This window comes from Diospyros lotus, chromosome 15 (assembly GCF_014633365.1).
Source record: "Diospyros lotus cultivar Yz01 chromosome 15, ASM1463336v1, whole genome shotgun sequence".
In the NCBI taxonomy this organism is placed as follows: Eukaryota; Viridiplantae; Streptophyta; class Magnoliopsida; order Ericales; family Ebenaceae; genus Diospyros; species Diospyros lotus.
In genome coordinates this window covers 9,447,233-9,467,067 of record NC_068352.1, presented here as the reverse complement: position 1 = coordinate 9,467,067, position 19,835 = coordinate 9,447,233, and the positions used below count along the sequence as shown (strand labels likewise).

General features: G+C 43.1%; 2 protein-coding genes across 10 annotated transcripts in view; one reads left to right on the top strand and one right to left on the bottom strand.

Annotated features, from left to right (window-relative positions):
- LOC127792047 (uncharacterized) overlaps positions 1-19,835 on the bottom strand; it is a 73,818-nt gene that overhangs the window by 46,052 nt on the left and 7,931 nt on the right. For 7 of the 9 annotated variants that reach the window (XR_008021057.1, XR_008021056.1, XM_052322348.1 and 4 more), the window contains one exon: positions 5,754-5,828. The exons of the other annotated variants lie outside the window; for them this stretch is intronic. Coding sequence is in view for 5 of the 7 variants with exons in the window: in XM_052322348.1 (XP_052178308.1) it covers positions 5,754-5,828 (75 nt within the window). In the remaining 2 variants the exon portion in view is untranslated. The remainder of the gene's footprint in view (positions 1-5,753; positions 5,829-19,835) is intronic. 9 annotated transcript variants of the gene reach the window in all.
- LOC127792049 (uncharacterized) lies at positions 2,233-5,090 on the top strand. Its single transcript, XM_052322353.1, has 3 exons — positions 2,233-3,813; positions 3,914-4,032; positions 4,113-5,090. Exons 2-3 carry the CDS (start codon positions 3,925-3,927, stop codon positions 4,512-4,514), a joined length of 510 nt encoding a protein of 169 aa, XP_052178313.1. The 5' UTR covers positions 2,233-3,813; positions 3,914-3,924; the 3' UTR covers positions 4,515-5,090.

Genomic DNA, 19,835 nt, shown 5'->3' with positions numbered 1-19,835 from the left:
TGAAGGATGTTATAATAAAATTAGAAGACCAAATCATACCAAAAAAAAAATACCTTTTTCGATATTTGGGATCAGTGATTCAAAAAGATGGAGAAATTCACGAGGATGTCACGCATAAAATTAAGGCAGGTTGGCTAAAATGGAAAAATGCATCGGGGGTATTATGTGATGGTAAAATCCCATTAAAACTAAAAGGAAAATTCTATAGGACAACTATAAGACCAGTTTTGTTGTATGACTCAGAGTATTGGGCAGTCAAATACCAGCATAAGCAAAAGACGAGCGTAGCGGAGATGAGAATGCTAAGATGGATGTATGACCATACAAGCAAAGATAAAATTAGAAATGAGATTATTTGTAATAAGGTAGGAGTAGTGCCAATCAAGGAGAAAATGAGAGAGACTAGATTAAGATAGTTTGGTTATGTGAGAAGAAGACTAAGAGACGCTCCTATGAGGAGAGTTGATGAAATGGAACAATTAATCAAAAAGAAGGAGGCAGACTCAAGAAGATTTTGAGAGAGACATTAAAGTTTGATATGAAGTATATGAGCCTAAATTAAGATATGACAAAAGACAGAAATACATGTAAGTCTAGAATTTATGTAACCGACCCCACATAGTAAGATAAAGGCAAGATATGTTGTTGTTGTATGTTGATTCTGGCTATCCAAACATACTTGATTTTCTTGCCCTATCAAGGTCGAAGATATTGTCTGCATGATTATGTAGGACGAGGAAGACCGCGTGGAAAGGAAGAATTGTTCAACTATAGACACTCCTCGTGCCGTAACATTATTGAACGTTGCATTGGAATTTTAAAGGCAAGCAGTGTTCTAAAACTCGGGCTGGGCGGCTGCCAGCCGCGGCGCTTTTGGGGGAGGCGGCCCATTTAGGCGGCCCCCCGACTAGGCGGTTCCAGGCGCGCCTAGGCGGCCGAGGTGGCCGCCTAGCCGCCAGTCGCAGCCCTAGGCAGCCACCGCCTAGGCCTCCGCCCCCCACACTTTTCTTCAGCTTTAGGTTTACATTTCATTTCGTTTTCAGATTTCCCCCCCTCCTCTCTCTCTCGCCTCTCGTTGTCTCATCTTGGTGCGTCGCCGGTTGCTCCCCTCCTCGCCGTCGCCGGACCCGCCGCCGCTGCTTACTGGAACGACAACCTGTGTGGCCGCCTCTCTCACCGCACCACCTCTCTCACCGAGTAACCTCTCTGGTCGCCTCTCTTACTGGTCGCCTCTCTCACTGGCCACCGCACCGCCTCTCTCACCGGCCGCCGACCGCGTCCCTCGCCGCCGACCGCCTCTCCTCTGTGTTCTGCCACCGCCGAGCCCCTTTCTCTCTCAGTCCGCCGCCTTCAAGCATCATCACTAACAGTATGTACTATGTATTTAAAACTATTTATTAACCATCATCTATGATTTTCAGATTTATTAACCATGTCTTTCACTAGCAATGTTTAGATTTTGTCTTCCACATGATTTTGATTTTCAGATTTGTGTTAGCTTCTCTCTCTTTTTTTCTTTTCCTTGATAAGTCACCTGATGATCCTTTCATTGATTCTTATTGAACCTCCTTAACACAAACTAGACTTCATTACCCAAACTTACATTGCATTACCTTTGCCAGTAAATTCAGTGCACAAAGATAAAATTAATGCTATTTGCTGATTATTTTACCAGGGATGGAGAGGTTTGAAAGTTCTTAGTCCATTGGAAAGATCATCCTGATTATGATTCTACTTAGAATCTGTTAGGCTGTTAGCATTAGCAATGTTAAGTTCATGTGTTAGGCTGTTAGCTTTGATTTTCAGATTTGTGTTAGGCTGTTAGCGATTTTCAGATTTGATTTTTAGATTTTATCTTCCACATGATTTTGATTTTCAGTTTCAGATTTGTGTTAGGCTATTAGCAATGTTAAGTTCCTGTGTTAGGTTGTTAGCTTTGATTTTCAGATTTGTGTTAGGCTGTTAGCAATGATTTTCAGATTTGATTTTGACTTCCACATGATTTTCAGATTTGATTTTGTTCAGTTTAAGTGATGTCTGGAACGGGGAGTACGGAAGCATCGTCCGCTACCGTCTCAATTCTTAAAAGGAAGCCAAATGATGTGGGGTGGGAGTATGGGATGCTAATTGATCCCAAGAATATGGACAAAGTCAAATGCAAGTTATGCAGTAAGGTGATGTCTGGCGGTATTTACCGAGTTAAAGAACACATTGGCCACATTTCTAGAAATGTGTCTGCATGTCCAAAAGCTTCTCCAGATGATAGAGCCAAATGCAAGAATGCAATTGAGGAGGCAAGGAATAAAAAGAAGAATAAGAAAAAGGAAGAAGATCTGATGAGATCAACAGTCAATATTTCTGAAAAGGGGGAAGGGAATGGCGATGATGAATTGCAAGAATTAGGGAGTAATAACCCACCCCGCACACTTGGCCCTATGGATAAATTTGCAAGCTCCATCAGCCCTGAAGCTGGTTCAAGTGTAAAAATGACACAAAGACAACAAAATATCAATGCACTCTTTAAAGAGAGGACACAGACAGTCCGTGAATATTGTGCTAGGTGGGTCTATGAGCACAGTATTCCTTTCAATGCCACTGATAATGACAGTTTCAAGTTGTTTGTTGAGGCAGTTGGTCAATTTGGGCCAGGCTTCAATCCTCCTAGTCAATACCAGTTGAGGGAAACGTTGCTAAAGGGGGAAGTTGACAGGATGAAAGGTTTGTTAAAGAAGCATGAAGAAGAGTGGGCAAGAAATGGGTGCTCCATTATGACAGATGCTTGGAGTGATAGAAAAAGAAGGAGCATCATGAACTTAAGTGTTAATTTTAATGCAGGTACTGCTTTCCTTTCTTCTAAAGAATCTTCAGAGGAGGCACATACAAGTGAACTCATTTTTGAGTATGTGGACAAATGCATTGAGCAAGTTGGGCCACAAAATGTTGTCCAAGTGGTAACTGACAATGCTGCCAACAATATGAGAGCGGCAAAGTTATTGAAGGTGAAGAGACCCAATATCTTTTGGACATCATGTGCTACTCACACCATCAATTTAATGCTTGAAAGCATTGGAAAACTGCCAAGGTACAAAAAAGTCATTGATCAAGCCAAGAGTTTGACAATCTTTATTTATGCACATCATAAGACCTTATCCTTAATGAGGTCATTTACAAAGAAGAGGGATATAGTGAGACCGGGTGTCACTAGATTTGCTTCTTCTTTCCTTACTCTACAAAGTTTAATGGAGAAAAAGAGCCAATTGAGGGCAATGTTTACTAGCTCTGAGTGGGAGGAGTGCAAGTGGTCAAAGACTGTTAAAGGGAAAGCAGCCTATGCAACTGTGTTAAGCATTGCTTTCTGGAATGGTGTGACTATATGTCTTAAGGTTTTTGCACCTTTGGTGAAGGTGTTTCGAATTGTTGATGCAGATAAGAAGCCTTCTATGGGCTTTTTATATGGAGAGATTAATCAGGCAAAAAAAGATATTAAGGAGGCCTTAAACAATCTTGAAAAGAACTATTTGCCTATTATGGAAATTATTGATGCAAGAGTGAAAGATAGGCTAGATAGTCCATTGTATTTTGCGGCTTACCTTTTGAATCCATATTATTTGTTCAAAGATATGGATATGCAATTTGATAATGAACTGATGGATGGGTTTTTTAATGCTGTGGAGATGTTTTTTTATGGTGATGATCGCATGCAAGGGCATATTTTAAATGTTGAGTTGCCAAAATATACTTGCAAAGAATGAGTTTTTGGAAAGTCATGGGCAATTCAAGAGTGTGCAACAAATGATGATAATTATAACCCAGGTATAAAATTCCTTCCTTTAATCCTTAGGACTTTTTTTTTTTTAGTTTCTATCGTATATTAGTTTAGTGTATAAATTTCAAATTTGTTTAACCTATATAGTTAAATGGTGGATGACTTATGGAAATCAAACACCAAACTTGCAACGAATGGCGAGAAGGATCCTCTCGTTAACTAGTAGTTCATCCGGTTGTGAAAGAAATTGGAGTACTTTTGAAGGGGTTAGTGCATATTTTAAAGTGTTTTCAATATTTTAATCAATTAGTTAATTATTGATATTGCTTTCATTTTCTTCATGTAGATACATACGAAGAAAAGAAATAGACTAGATGTTAATCGATTGAACAATCTAGTCTTTGTCCAATTTAATGCAAAACTGATGAACAAGCAAAAAAGGGAGAAGGAGAGGAATGTTGATGTGCTACTTGCTAGTGATGCTAGTAATGCACAAGGATGGATCGTTGATGGAGAAGATGATGAAGAAATTGAGCCTGGTATGGGGCTCACTTGGGAAATGGTTGGTGAAGCTTCTGGAGCAGACGACATGCTTCAACCTCGAAGAAGTTCTAGGATGAGAGAACTTCATGAAGATGATTTTCAATCAGAAGAAGAAGATGAACAAGAGCATCATGAATTTGATTTTGAGTCTGATGAAGATCATGTGCTAGAAGAATATGGAGAGGAAGAAGAAGAAATCCACTAAGATAACTAGATATTACTTAGATTCTTCATATATGTTTTAATGTTTATGTTGTATTATTGTTGTTTTTGTCATCTTGACCTCAGTACTAATCTACAACAGTTTGTTTTTAAAGTTTTTTAATGTTTAAATTCATTATTTCACTTATTATTCCAACTTTGGTTTACTTGATATCAAATTGCATCAAAAAATTTTTAAAAAAAACACTATTTTCCAAGTCGCCGCCTAAGCCCCGCCTAGGCGCCCTAGGCGCTAGGCCCCAGTCGGGCGCCCGACTAGCGCCTAGCGCCTTTTAGAACAATGAAGGCAAGATTTCCTATTTTGAAATTAATTACCAATTATCCACTTAATAGGTAAAAACAAATCCCCACTGCATGTTGAGCAATACATAACTTTATTCGTCAGAAGCATGCTTTAGATAGGTTGTTCGTTGAGTATTCTTCCGAGAATATGGTATTTCAAGATATACCCGAGGCAAGTCAAGATCAAGAAGTCATACATTTTGATACTAGTCAAACAACTCAAATGGGACAAGTCAGGGATCAAATTGCTACACAAATGTGGAATGACTATTCAAGAAGTCGTACATGATTCTGTGGATTTATTTTATTGTTTAGAGTCCAAACTGTGTTCATTTTTACCATGATTATTTAAACCTATAACCGTCCTCCACTTGCTATTGAACTGTTTGATAAAATCTTATTTATCATGAACAATCATATTTTCTCATTCTCATTGAGCTTATCTTTAATTTTTATTTATATATTTCCTATTTTTTGCCAAAGTTAATTTATTTTTTGTTTGTATTTTATTTTTGTAACAAGAAAAAAAATATTACATGATTCACCAACTTCAAAATGTATATATTACTTAATAATATACTAGTATTAAACTGTTCCAATTTACTGAACAATCAAATTCATTGAATAAAATATCATAAAATATTTTTTTCTCAAAATTTCCAAGTAAACACGTTTTCCAATTTTATGTTTTGAGAAACAGTTTTTCAAAATGACAAAAAAATACGTTTTCAACAATCTCAAAACAAACACTCAAAATTGAAAATTGAAACACGAAAAAAACAGCCCCTAAGATTTTCATTAGTGAGTGCATAAAACAAAATTTTCCAAGTATGAGTTGGTAGATGTTGTCTAATACAGTTGTGACTAAAGAAGCAACTATAAGAAGGAATATGGGTAAAAGGATGTGAAACCAGGAAATCAAATAAGTCAATTAACATACTTCATGTTTTTTCTTCCGATTCATTCCTTGTGTAAGAACATTATCAAGTGAACTCAAGTGCAGATCTGGGAATACCTGCAAGAAACCCCAAAGATCACCTGCACTTGTTATTCGAGAGCCCAAAAATAGAACAAGACATTAGAGATGGATTAAAGAAAAACAAACAAATAAATAATTTCTCTAGAGAGCACAAGCTTTGGAAGCAACAATAAGGTTGCTCGTTTGTAACTAGAATGTTACAGATTCGAGTTATGAAAGCCACCTCTTTGCAAAGTAAGGGTAAGGTTGTGTTAAAATATAGCCCTCCCCCAACCCATGAGAAGCAGGGCTCAGGAATTAGCACACACCCTTTGAACAAATTTCTCTAGAATGGGAACTAGAATAAAGTCTTGTCCCTCTTCTTGAAAGTTCCCTAGAAGCATTGTCTCTCTCCTTCACTATAATTGGTTTTATACCAGGCAGTGAGGTTGCTTGTTGACCATTTGGAAATAACAATGAACAATGAGCAGCTGCAAGAGCTGGAAAAGAGAAAGCTAAGGAAGTTCAAGAAGCCTTGTGTCTCTCCTTCACTATAATTGGTTTTATGGCAGGCAATAAGGTTGTTTGATGGCCTTCTGGAAATTACAATGAACAGGAAGCAGCAGCATGAGCCGGAAAAGGAGTGAGCTAAGGAAGTTCAGGAGAGAGAGAGAGAGAGAGAGTGCCCTAGAAAAATCAAACCAAAAATCCAAAAAATCAAAGTAAATACCCAAAAAGGCCGAAGACCCCAAAGAGTCTTCTGAGCAAAAGTTTCCCGATGACTCCAAAGAGTCTTCGAATAGCCAGTCCTTAAACCCCTAAGCCCAAGACTCATCCCGAAGAGTCTTCCGAACCAGCCTTGAACATTGAACACCTAAAGAGTCTTTGGGGGATTCTCTTCTAGGGCATCTCATCCCCGAAGGTACCTTCAGGCCTTCCAGCCTCATCCGAAGAGTTAGGCCACGTCAAGTTGCCACGTGTCCTGCCTTGCCACGTGGCCCAGCCATCGAAGCCTATAAATACCCCCCGATTTCGCACCATTGAGATCCTAATCGAGCACCCATAGACCCAAACTTAACAGTTCAAATACAAATCCACCCAGAGACTCATCTGGAGACACTCACCCGAAGACTCACATAACATACATTCATACTTCATTCTACAGCATCACGCCATCTAACTTTGGCATCAGAGGGCCAGCGCAAGAGAGTTCCCCGTCTACCTTCTAACTATGTTTGTGCCGCAGACTCATCCAGAAACCCTAAAGCATTGCACCTCCCAGAGACTCTCACAACTCTCCCAGAGCCAAGTCATCCAAAGACCCAAGTCTTCGAGAAAGAAGTCTCTCGAAGACCCATCAGCCCCTCAGACATCCGAAGACTTAGAGCATCCTTTTTGCTCTCCCAAACAACAAATCGAGCCCAGCCCTAAGAATTATGCTCTCCTGGACAGCGGATCGAGCCATCCTCCAGCCAAGCGCCTGCCAGCGCCCCCTTGCTGGCACAAACCTTATCCCCGGACTTCCTCGTCGGACCCTATTGAGCTATTTCCTAGGACATATAAATTTAATTGTTGAATTCCAACAACAATAATTTGGTGTCATCTATGGGAAAGGAGCAAAAAGTCAAACTCTATGGCGAGGAAAACAAGGTCTACTCATGCAAGGGTGTCCCAACCTAAGGCTACACATTCCAGTCTCCCCGAACAACGAGAGGCTACTATTGGGGAGCGTCCTTCAGCTATTTCCCCAGGTTCACGAGTCATAGGCCCTGTAGCATCGCAAAGAAGACAGGGGAGCTAGGTGGCCAATGAACAATATTTGCCGGAGCAAGGTTGATCCATCAAACAATTATCCCTTGTGCACACCCTACCTTTGCACACCCCAGGCAGCCTTCCAGACAACGAGGACATCTTGCCAAACAGGTTCTTGAGCCCGACCAACCAAGTAACGCAAAAGGTGATCAAATCTGGGCTGAAGCACCAGGAACATCAAGGGCCAGGAGATCCAGTGTTCTAAAAAGCGCTAGGCACTAGTCGGGCGCCAAGCTGGGGCCTAGCGCCTAGGTGGAGCCTAGAAAACTGCTATTTTTTTTTATTTTTTAAATTTTGTAATGTAATTTGATATTATTTTTAATTAAATCAAAGTTGAAAAGCATTAATAATGCAACATAAACCAATAATAAAAACATCAATATACTATAAGCAAGTAGCAGATTTTTTGCAAATATTATAGAATATATATAATTAATAATAAAAATTAAATATAAATCTAATAATTATATATAAATAGAAAAGAAAATGAAATAAAATAAAAAATAAAAAACAAACCAAAAACGCAACAAAAACGCACAACCCACAGAGAGAGAGAGAGAGAGAAAGAGAGAGAGAGAGAGAGGTTACGAGTCGACGGAGATGGAGCTTGCCGCGGCGGAGATGGAGCTCGACGGCGAGGACGGGGGTGGGGGCGAAGGCGCTAAGGCAACGAGGACGAGGAGGACGCGACAGATAAAGAGGCGGTGACGATGTAGCTTGGCGGCGAGGATGGAGCTGGACGCAGCAACGATGGTGAGCTACTGGCGGGCCGATGAAGCTTGGCGACGTTGAGGCAGCAGCGTTGAGGTGAGAAGAGAGTGAAGAGGGGGAGACGCTAACAGGTTCGATTTATGATTTAGCCAAAAAAGCCCTAGGCGCGCTGGCCGACTAGGCGCCGCCTGGGCGCCCAAGCCGGACGTTTACTCTGGCCGGCGCCTAGGAGGCCCGACTAGGGCAATTTCGGGACGGCCAGCAGCCGCCTAGCGGCTAGGCGGCGCCTAGGCGGGCGCCTAGCCCGATTTTTAGAACACTGAGGAGATCATATACTGTATCTCTCGAGAAGTTCCAAGAGTTAGAGAAGAGATACGAGGATTTGAGGAGAAGCGATGAAGAAAAGTCCAAGGCCTTGAAATATTTATCTGAATTGTTGCACTCACTCTTGCCAACTCCTAGAGAGGCTCACTTCCCTAGGGCTCCTGCCTTGGGGGTAATTCGGATCAGTGCCTCACCCAGGTAGACTCTAGTACCTCCAAGGCAACATTCATCACAATTGTCAATGGCCTCGCTAAGGTTACATCTGCACGTACTTATTCCTGAGGAGTTATATGCAGAAAGGCATAGAAACACGGGCAAAGTAGTTGCACAGGAAGAGACAGTTGGGAGCACCACCTCTGTCAGGGATGCTCGAAGGCCAACACAGGACTTCAATCTTGGAGCCCTTCCAGCTTCTTGGACTTCAAAAATTAAGAAGCTAACTAAGAAAGTTTTTGAACGAAAAATGGCAAGGACAGTGCCCAGTGATAAGAAGCCCCAGAGAGTCCCATTTTCCAGGGACATATTGAGCCATGCCCTTCCACCCAAGTTTAAGCTCCCACAGCTACCCAAGTTCACTGGGAGAGAAGATACTATTCTCCATGCACAGCAGTTTGAATCCCTAGCATATTTGCATAAGTGGAAGCCATGATGGCTAGGCCTAAACCAACTACGGTAAAGGCTCTGAGGGGATTTCTTAGGTTAACCGGGTATTACCGCCAGTTTGTGAAGGATTATGAGGTTATCAGTAAACCCCTAACAAAGCTCTTACAGAAGGAAGGATTCAGTTGGGGGCAGAAGGCAAAGAAAACCTTTGAGAAGTTGAAAAAGGCTATGAGCAGGGTGCCTATCTTAGGGTTGCCTAATTTCAGCAAACCCTTTGTTTTAGAGACAGATGCTTGTGGGACGAGAATTGGAGCAGTATTGATGCAGGAAGGAAGGCCATTGGCATTTCTCAACCAAGCCTTGAGTCCTAGGCACATAGGGCTCAATATATATGAAAAGGAATTCCTAACAGTATTAATAATTGTAGAAAAACGAAGACATTATTTGGAGGGAGTCAGGTTCATAATTAAAACAGATCATGAGAGTTTGAAATTTTTGTTGCAATAGAAATTGCATATTCAACTTTAAAAGAAGAGGATGGCCAAGCTAATGGGATTGGACTATATTATACAGTACAAAAAGGGCAAGGAGAATGTGGCAGCAGATGCACTCTCAAGGTGCCATGGGGAAGGAAGCTTAGCAGCTATAACTACTATAGTTCCTAAGTGGTGCCAAGAAGTAGAAACTAGCTATAAGGGAGATGAGAAAGTAAGGGAATTGCTAGAAAGGTTGGTTGTGGGTTCCAATGAGGCAGATGGATACAATTTGGTAGAAGGTATGTTAAGATATCAAGGCAGGTTGGTGATTAGGAACAATGTTGGTCTTAAGAGGAGAACAATGCAAGCCCTACATGAGTCTCCCTTGGGGGGGCATTCAAAGATTCAAAATACCTATCTTCGGGTGAAGCAATTGTTTTATTGGCACATGCTTAAAACAGACATAAAGGAGTGTGTGTTATCTTGTGACACCTACAAGAGGTGTAAATATGAAACAGTGGCTTACCCGGGCCTTCTACAACCTCTACCTATCCCTAAACAAGCATGGATTGGTGTGTCCTTGGATTTCATTGAGGGTTTACCAAGATCAGAGGGAAAAGACAGCATATTGGTGGTTGTTGATAAGCTAACAAAATTTGCCCATTTTATAGGGCTAGTGTAATACCACGAAAGCCCAAGGTCAGGTCTAAGAAAAGACTCTAGAGAAGCTAGTATAATATCGAGGATAGTAAGGAACTAAACAACACCATCTAGATACCTTTTGGGCTGAATGTGGATAAAGAAGTCCCAAGTTAAGCGTGCTTGAGCTATGGTAGCTAAAGGATGGATGACCCCTGGGAAATTCACGTAGGTTCATCAGAGTAAGTTGATCTGGTTCTTCCTATCGCTCGACAACTAGCCCATCTCTACATAGCTCAAGAGGTGGCTAGGGTTTTTCTAGATCAAGTGGTGAAATTACATGTTACTCCTAAGTCTATAATTCCGAATCGTGATAAGGTCTTTACTAACCTGATGTGGCAGGAGCTTATGAAGCCTTTGGGGACCAAGTTGAATATGTCCATAGCCTACCACCCCCAATCTAATAGGCAAACTGAAAGGGTGAACCAAAACTTGGAAACCTACTTAAGGTGTATTTGGTATAACTCTAACCACCATACTTCCCCCATAGTGTCCCCATTTGAGGCCCTATTTGGATACAAACCTCCCATTTTGTCTGCTATAGAGGAATGCACTATTGTAGCAACGATTGAAGACTATCTACAACAGTTGAAGGAGTTAGTGTCAACTCAGAATAAAATGAAACAATTTGTTCATCGGAGAAGAAGTGAGAGAATTTGCAGATGGGGAGGAGATGTATTTAAGGCTAGGGTACCTTCATCTAAAGTCCATAACTCAAGGGCAGGTCTCCAAACTCAACCCTAAGTATTATGGACCATTCCCCATAATGGCTAAGGTTGGGAGGGTGGCCTATCGCTTACAGCTTCCAGAGGAATCACAAATCCACCCTGTGTTCCACGTTTCTCTTTTAAAGAAATCGGTGGGCACACAACAGGTGAGTCCTGGATTACCTCTACTTCCTAAGGAGATCAACAAGACGGTGGAGCCTAAGGCCATAATAGATAGGAGGGTGATAAACAAGTAAGGAGAAAACCTAATACGAGTTATGGTAAAATGGCATAACAGCCTAGCAGATAGCAGTACCTGGGAGTATCTGCCCAATTTGCTCAAGTAATTTCCAAGATTTGCCAACCTCCTCAACATTTCTTGAGGACAAGAAATTTGTTAAGGAGGGGTAAATTGTTACTAGTAGGACCATGGTGTCACGAAGGCAGTCTACTAAAAGTCGTTCTTTTAAATTTTTGCTCATTAAGACCTTTAAATTGTATGTTTCATTTCGACTGTAGCCTTAGGCGTTAGTGGTCCAGTAGGGTGGTTAAAATCAAGGTTGTTACACGGTTAAGGGAGAGGGCCCCACCTGTCACGGGAATATATCCTCCAACGGCCTTATAAAGGTACCTTCCATGCGATGTAGGGGTATGCTAACAATCAAGAAGATTCTATTCTCCAGCTGCTCTCTCTCTCTCTCTCTCTCTCTCTCTCTCTCTCTCTCTCTCTCTCTCAGCTATATCACTCTCTTCTCTCTTTTTCTCTCAAATTCCTTGTTGTTCTTCTTCTTTCTGATAACTCCATACCAAGTTGAGTTCTGAATCCCTTCTCAATTCCCTTCGGATTGAGGTAAGGCTGTAGTAGTCACAACAGGGTTATAACATATTGGTATCAAAACTTTATTCTGGCCAGTGGGTGGGAAGGACAACTTATGGCAGAGGGAACGCATATGAAGAACTTCGAAACCCAGTTGCAGCAAACTGGGGTGGTGGTCGCGGAATGTCAAAATAAGATGGAGCAATTAGAGCTAGGTACGACTCGGAACCAGGAGGCGATCCTTGCGCTGGATCGTTGAGTGGAGAATGCCATGGATGGAATGGAAAGGAGGTTGGAAGGGTCCATTACACGGGTACGGGAGGAACTGGGTGCACAAATGCATTAGTACATGGCCATGTTAGGCCGACAACAACCGATAAGGCTAGCACCTGAATTTCCTCTGAGGGAAGGGATAGACCCTATCCTTCAAAGGGACAGGGCTGGTCGAGAGCTGGAGATACAAGAAGAGGATATTAACCAAGGTGCCAGAGAAGAAGGAATACTGGGAAGGGGACCCGAAGACCCGATGAACCATCCTCAGGGGTTTCCTCTCCCTAGGATTGAGATTCCAGTGTTCGAAGGGATTAACCCACGATGGTGGATAAGGAATGCGAAAGGCTATTCAAATGGCATAATATCCTAGAGCAGCAGAAGGTGTCTCTGGCAGCCGCCTACTTCAATGAGGAGGTTGATGCCCGGTATCAAGGAGTGATACAGCTAAGGCGAAACCAGACATGGGGGGAGTTAACAGAGGCTCTGTGTGGGAGGTTTGGAGAAATAAGCATGGCTGACATTGTGGAAGAATTCAACAAGCTCAGACAATCGGGAAGTGTGGAGATGTATCAAAAGCATTTTGAGGAGCTGAGGTCTTACATGATTCAACACAACCCCTACCTCTAAAGCCTACTTTGTGTCAATTTACTTGAGTGGCCTTAATGATGAATTAAGACCAATGGTAAAGGTACTTAGACCCCAAACTGTAGCTCAAGCATCGGAAGATGCCCGGTTACAGGAATTAGTAGTAGAAGCCTTGTTGAAGAAGCAACGACAACAGACAAAGGGGATGGAGCAGGAACCCAAAATGGAGGAGGAATTTATTTTAATCGAGAAGTAGGTAGGGGTACCAGCAGGATGAAGGGAGTTGCTGGTCAAGGCACAGCACCCTCGGGAGACCAATTGAGGGAGCAAAGAAGGTTAGTAGGATTATGCTTTAGGTGTGGAGACAAGTACCACCCTAGGCCAACCCTGCAAGAGGTAGATCCTGCTGCTATAAGGGAATGATGGAAGTAACCAGGAGATTGAGGAAGAAGAAGATGGGGGCAACGAGGGCATAGAATTCAACGGAGAAATATCCATTCATGCCCTGAAAGGAGTGGCCAATAATAAAATTATTAAGGTAGGAGGACAGGCCAAGGGCAACAACCTGATGATCCTGATTGATAGTGGGAGTACCCACAATTTTATCGATGAGAACATAGCGAGAAGGTTGAATTGTCAATTGATGGGAACGCCTCCCTTAAGTATAACAGTGGCCAATGGCCAGAAGGTGTTGAGCACCTCGACCTGCAATGGGTTCTCATAGGAGATGCAAGGGGAGAAATTTGTAACCGATTTAAGGCTGTTACAGTTGGGAGGCTGCGATATGGTTTTGGGGCTCGATTGGATGAAGGGTGTAAGCCCTATTAGTTTTGATTTTAACCGTATGGAAGTATCCTTCGAGAAGGAGGGCAAAAGAATGACCATCACGGGCAGAAGATAAATTGGGATGTGTAAGCTGATGACTGGAAAAGGTCTGAGGAGAGTCATGAAGGGAAAGTGGGTTTAATGGGCACAGCTCTTTTCAATAGTGGCCAAGGAGGACACACTCGAAGAACAAGGGGAGCTGGGCAGACTTGCCTGACAGTCAGCAACCGGGGAGAACCTCCTGATTAGGTAACACATTTGGCATTACTTGATGAATTATTAGTGAAATATGAGGACCTTTTTGTAGAACCAAGGTCTATACCCCCTAACTAGTTGTTTAACCACTCAATCAACCTCAAACCCAATACAAAGCCAGTTAACATTAGAGCCTATCGATACCCACCTATCCAAAAGAATGAGATTGAGAGGATGGTTAGAGACATGCTCCAACAATCCATTATCAAGCCAAGCCAAAGCCCCTTTGCTTCCCCTGTTTTGTTGGAGAAAAAGAAGGATGGAATGTGGCAGTTTTGTATAGACTACCGCCACTTAAATTCCATCACAATCAAGGATAAATTTCCCATACCATTAGTGGAAGATCTTTTGGATGAACTCCACCATGCCCAATTCTTTTCCAAACTTGATTTGCACTCGAGTTATCATCAAATTAGGATGAAACCCGAGGATACTACTAAGACTGCATTCAAAACCCACCATGGCCACTTCGAATTTCTGGTAATGCCATTTGGGCTTACCAATGCCCCAGCTACCTTTCAATCACTCATGAACCAAATCTTCGAGCCCCACTTACGAAAATTCATTTTCGTTTTCTTTGATGATATCCTTATCTATAGCTCCACCTTTGAACAACATCTGTTGCACTTGCAAACCACCCTAGACATCCTTCGGTCCCACCAATTATTCATTAAGAAATCCAAGTGTGACTTTGGTCAGGGGTAGGTGGAGTATTTGGGGCACATAATCTCTAAGGGTAAGGTGAGCACTGACCTAAGAAAAATCGAGGCTATGGTGTCCTAGCCAAGACCCACAACCGTGAGGGCACTAAGGGGATTTCTTGGGCTAATAGGCTACTATCGACGATTTGTTAAGAACTATGGAGTTATCAGCCGTCCTCTAACCGAGTTGCTGAAAAAGGGAGAATTTAATTGGGGTCACAAGGCAGAAAATGCATTCAAAGAGGTGAAAAGGGCCATGAGCCGGGCGCCTGAGTTGAAGCTGCCAGATTTTGATAAGCCCTTTACCCTAGAAATTGATGTGTGTGGCATTGGTATTGGGGCAATGCTGGCACAGGAAGGAAGGCCTATCGCTTTCCTAAGCCAAGTGCTAGGCCCTAGACATTCTGGGTTAAGCATCTATGAGAAGGAATTTTTGGCAGTCCTAATGGTAGTGGATAGATGGAGGCATTACTTGGAAGGGGGGCGATTTATCATCAAAACGGACCACGAAAGTTTGAAGTACTTAATGCAGCAAAAGCTTCAAACACATCTACAACGCAAGGGAATGGCCAAGCTCATGGGATTAGATTAAACAATAAAATATAGAAAAGGTAAGGAAAACATAGTAGCGGATGCCCTTTCCCGATGCCATGAAGAGAGAAGCATTGCAGCAATCACAGTGGTGACTCCACAGTGGTATGAGGAAGTGATTAGCAGCTATGAGGAAGACCAAAGAATTATGGCTTTGCTGGAAAAACTGGTTGTGAGGCACAAAGAGGTGGAAGGATATACTCTAAAGGAAGGAATGTTGAGGTACCAAGGTCATATAGTGATCGGGGACAGGGCTGAGCTAAAAAGAAAGATCATGCAGGCCTTGCATGAGTCGCCCTTAGGGGGCCATTCGGGTGAACATAATACATATGTGAGGGTTAAGGGAATATTCTACTGGCTAAGGATGAAGGTGGAGGTTAAGGAGTTTGTGAGGGGTTGTGATGTATGCAAAAGGTGTAAAACAGAGCAGGTACCCTACCAAGGACTATTGCAACCCCTACCCATCCCAGAACAAGCCTGGTACCGAGATCAAAGGGTAAGGACAGTGTTTTGGTGGTGGTAGATCGGTTTACCAAATTCGCCCAATTCATTGGGTTGTCCCATCCTTATACGGCTCAGGAGCTAGCGAGAGTGTTCCTAGATCGTGTGGTCCAACTACATGGGGTTCCCCAGAATATAATCTCGGATAGGGATAGCATTTTTACCAGCCTATTATGGCAAGAGTTGATGAAATCGCTGGGCACAGACCTAAGGTTATCCATGGCATACCACCTTCAAACAGATGGCCAAACCGAGAGGGTGAATCAATGTCTTGAAACCTATCTAAGGTGTATATGCCTAATGCATCCTAAAGAATGGCATAGGTGGTTATCCTTGACACAGTGGTGGTATAACACCACCTTACATTCAGCTATTAGAGTAACCCCCTTGAAGCTCTGTTTGGATACAAGCCACCCGTACTACCAGCAGTAGGAGGGGGATCAGAAGCAACCACAGTAGAAGAATACTTGCAGAAAAAGAGAGAAGTGACTCAGCAAATGAAACAAGAGCTGGCCTTTGCCCAGCATCGCATGAAGCAGTATGTGGACAAAAAGAGGACGGAAAGGGAGTTTGAGGTTGGAGAGGAGGTGTATCTAAGGTTGAAACAGCCACATCTAAGGTCACTGACACAGGGGAAGACTACCAAGCTTAACCCCAGGTACTTCGGACCTTTTCCTATAACTAACAAGGTGGGAAAAGTGGCTTACCGACTGCAATTGCTGGCCGACACTCACATCCACCCTGTGTTTCATGTTTCATTACTAAAGAAGTCGACTAGGGGGCAGCCAACAAGTTCCACGCTGCCATCCCTACCCAAGGGAAGTGAACAAGCGGTGGAGCCGGAGGCCATACTCGAGAGACGAGTGATCCAGCAAGGAGGGGTGCCCTTAATCCAAGTTTTGGTTAAATGGCAAGGAAACACTACGGATGGCAACACCTGGGAATACCTCCCAAAACTGCTCAAGAAGTTTCCCCGCACGGTTAGCCTACTCAATCTTCCTTGATGACAAGGAAGCATTCAAGAGGGAAGCATTGTTACGAAGGCAGTCTACTAAGAGTCGTTCTTTTAAATATTTGCTCATTAAGACCTTTAAATTGTATGTTTCATTTCGGCTGTATCCTTAGGCGTTAAGTGGTCCAGTAAGGTGGTTAGAATCAAGGTTGTTACACGGTTAAGGGAGAGGGCCCCACCTATCACGGGAATATATCCTCCAACGGCCTTATAAGGGTACCTTCCGTGCGATGTAGGGGTATGCCAACAATCAAGAAGATTCTATTCTCCAACTGCTCTCTTTTCTCTCTCTCTCTCTCTCTCTCTCTCTCTCTCTCGGCTATCTCACTCTCTTCTCTCCTTTTCTCTCAAATTCCTTGCTGTTCTTCTTCTTTCTGACGACTCCATACCAAGTGGAGTTCTGAATCCCTTCTCAATTCCCTCAGGATTGAGGTAAGGCTGTAATAGTCACAACAGGGTTGTGACACATGGTTTATGGTATATTTTACTTTTACTGCTGTAATTTTTGTTGTGTTAGTTTGTAGCCATGTGCAAGTGGTTATAGTGTAGTGAGAGTTTGTTACAACCATGGAAGAGCGTAGAATCCACCTCAGCAAGGATCCACTCTTCCAACGCCTTGCATAAATCCCCAACGACCTTCGCAAATTGGGGTATGCAGAATATCGAAGAGAATTCTGTTTTCACCCTCAACATTCTCTCTCTCTCTCTCTCTCTCTCTCTATTTTCTCTCTTTCCCTCTCTTTTCCTTTCTCTCATCCTACAATTGCCCTTTGATCTCTATTCTACGCCTTCCTGATTCATACTGAATGAGGAAGCAAACAATTGTCAGGCTTAGGCCGTTACACGGTGCAATCCGATCAACAGTGTCCTTGAAATCAGCCGACCGTTTTCTTACAGCGAGGGTCACATTCGGCACGATTTCTTTGTCGTTTCTACAACTGTTTGGGAGGACACGTGGCCGAGGAGGATGATGGGAGGACAGCATGCGTCCAGCACGGCTCTGCCTTCTCTCTCCCTTGTCCCTTCTCTCTCTCCTAGTCTTTTGTCCATTTTGGGAAGGGATTTAGGGGTTTAGGAAAAGCACCTAAGTCTTGGCTGCTGAATTGGTTTCCATAAGCTCTCCCAGCCAATGCGTTTTCTCTCATTCTAAAGCCTTAGAAACCCTCTTCTCCCTTGCTCCCATTACTCTTTTAATTCATTGTTGCTAAAGTTTAGCAATCCAATCCAATAGAGAGACTATTTAGATTTGGAATCCCCTTTGTTTTGAACCCATTTCAGTTTCATCTCCTACAAGTTGCTTGGCTAGCACATAGGCTAACTTGCAAGATTCAACCTCTTTTTGGGGGTCGGATTGGTTGTCCGAGTTTGTTTTCCGAAACAGTGAGACTGTTCAGAGACATTGTTCCGGAGCTGTCCAGTGAGCACAAAAGCTGCATCAGGTGGATTTTCAGCCACTTCGTTGGATTCAAAACTCTTCAGTGAGGTATACTTTCTAACCCCTATGGATGGTTTTGGTTTTGTATTGCATATGGTTGTTGATACTGAGTCTTGCAAGGTAATCAAGTTTTATTTTTGCTGCGTTTATTATGTATGTTCGAAAAGTTTTGAAAACTGGTAAAACTCATGCATAATACACCAAGAGTTAGCATTCCATTTCACTTTCGTCCCGCTATATCACCTCCTAAGAGCAGCTGCGTGCAGAGTTTATTGCAGCCTTCGCAACTAATTCCTTGACGAAGAAGGACCCCACTTTCCTTCTCAGTATTCGGCAAGGGCCCAAGGAAATGTTGAGGCAGTATATGGACCGTTTCCAGAAAGCTATCCTGAAGGTTCAAGGCTAGCCAATCGGTGTGGCAGTTTCGGCTTTTCTACAAGGGACCACTCTTTTGCCGCTAAGGGAGTCCCTAGCTCTTGACCAACCGACCATGCTGGCTAATTTATTTGCCCGAGCCAACAAATATGTGGTGTAGCTGGATATTCTGCGCACTTGTGAGTTCCCAACAGAGCAGCCTGATGAGGGGATAAACAAAAGGAACCAACAAGCTGGTGAGGGGTCTAAGCAGTGTGATGTGAAGGCCCCCAAGCCTGATGACTATAACTGACCCTAGCTCCAAGCGTATACACCACCCCCAGCCGGGTTCCAAGCATATACTCCTCTTTCCAGTTCTCGCTCAGCCATTCTTTCATCAGTCACGCACACCGGTCTCATCAATTTCCCTCCACCCTCTGACAGACCAATAGGCCGAGACTTACAGTCTTTTTGCCAATTTCATCAATGCTTGGGCCATGCAACAAAAGACTACCGCCATCTTCATGATCAGATTGGGTGGTTGGCCAAAGAGGGTAAACTTGATCGATTCCTCCTAGATTGGCCTTGACCAGTCCAAGAGCAACAAGGGGGGTCGCACTTTGGCAACTTGCAGCAACAAGAAAGGCCTTCCAGAATAGACTGCGACCCATGGAGAGGACGACCCCAAGGTGGTTGTAATCAGTAGAAGAAATAGAGGAGGCCCCAAGGGGGAGAAACTTCTACACCCCATACAAACAATGAGCCAATGCAGGAGCACATCCACGCCATTTCTAGTTGGGAAACCTTGGTCGGCGACTCTTCATCAACAAGGAAATCATATGCGTGCCAGGATGTGGATTTAGTGACTCAAGTGGAATTTGATGAGGAGCCTATAACTTTCACTCCCGTGGACTAGGAGAATGTGCTTATACCCCATTATGATCCTCTGATTATCTCTACTGTGATTGCAAAGCACTCGATTGAGAGTATTCTCGTGGCCAGTGGCAGTTCTATTAATTTGATTTATTGGAATTGGTTCAAACAAATGCGTATTGTTCATGACCGCCTCAAGCCTGTTTCTTCACCTCTATACAGCTTTACTGGCGAGGCAGTCCCCGTGGCGAGTTCTGTGCAGCTACCAATAACACTGGGCACATCCCCAAAGTGTCACTCGCCAGGTAAATTTCATGGTAATAAAGGCACTGTCCACAACATAAAATGTTATTCTGGGGAGATCACTCTTTAATAACATGAGAGCAGCCATCCATCCCGGCTATCTTTTGACGAAGTTCTAGACTCCTAACAGAGTGGGGCAAGTCCAAGGTGATCAGAAAAAGGCTCAGATCTATTACATCTCGTTCACAAAGAGTGCAAAGGGCAAGA

Coding starts and splice junctions, on each gene's coding strand:
- LOC127792049 (XM_052322353.1), top strand. CDS start 3,925: ATGACTTATGGAAATCAAACACCAAACTTGCAACGAATGGCGAGAAGG. Junction 4,033..4,112: donor ATTGGAGTACTTTTGAAGGG/GTTAGTGCATAT, acceptor TTCTTCATGTAG/ATACATACGAAGAAAAGAAA.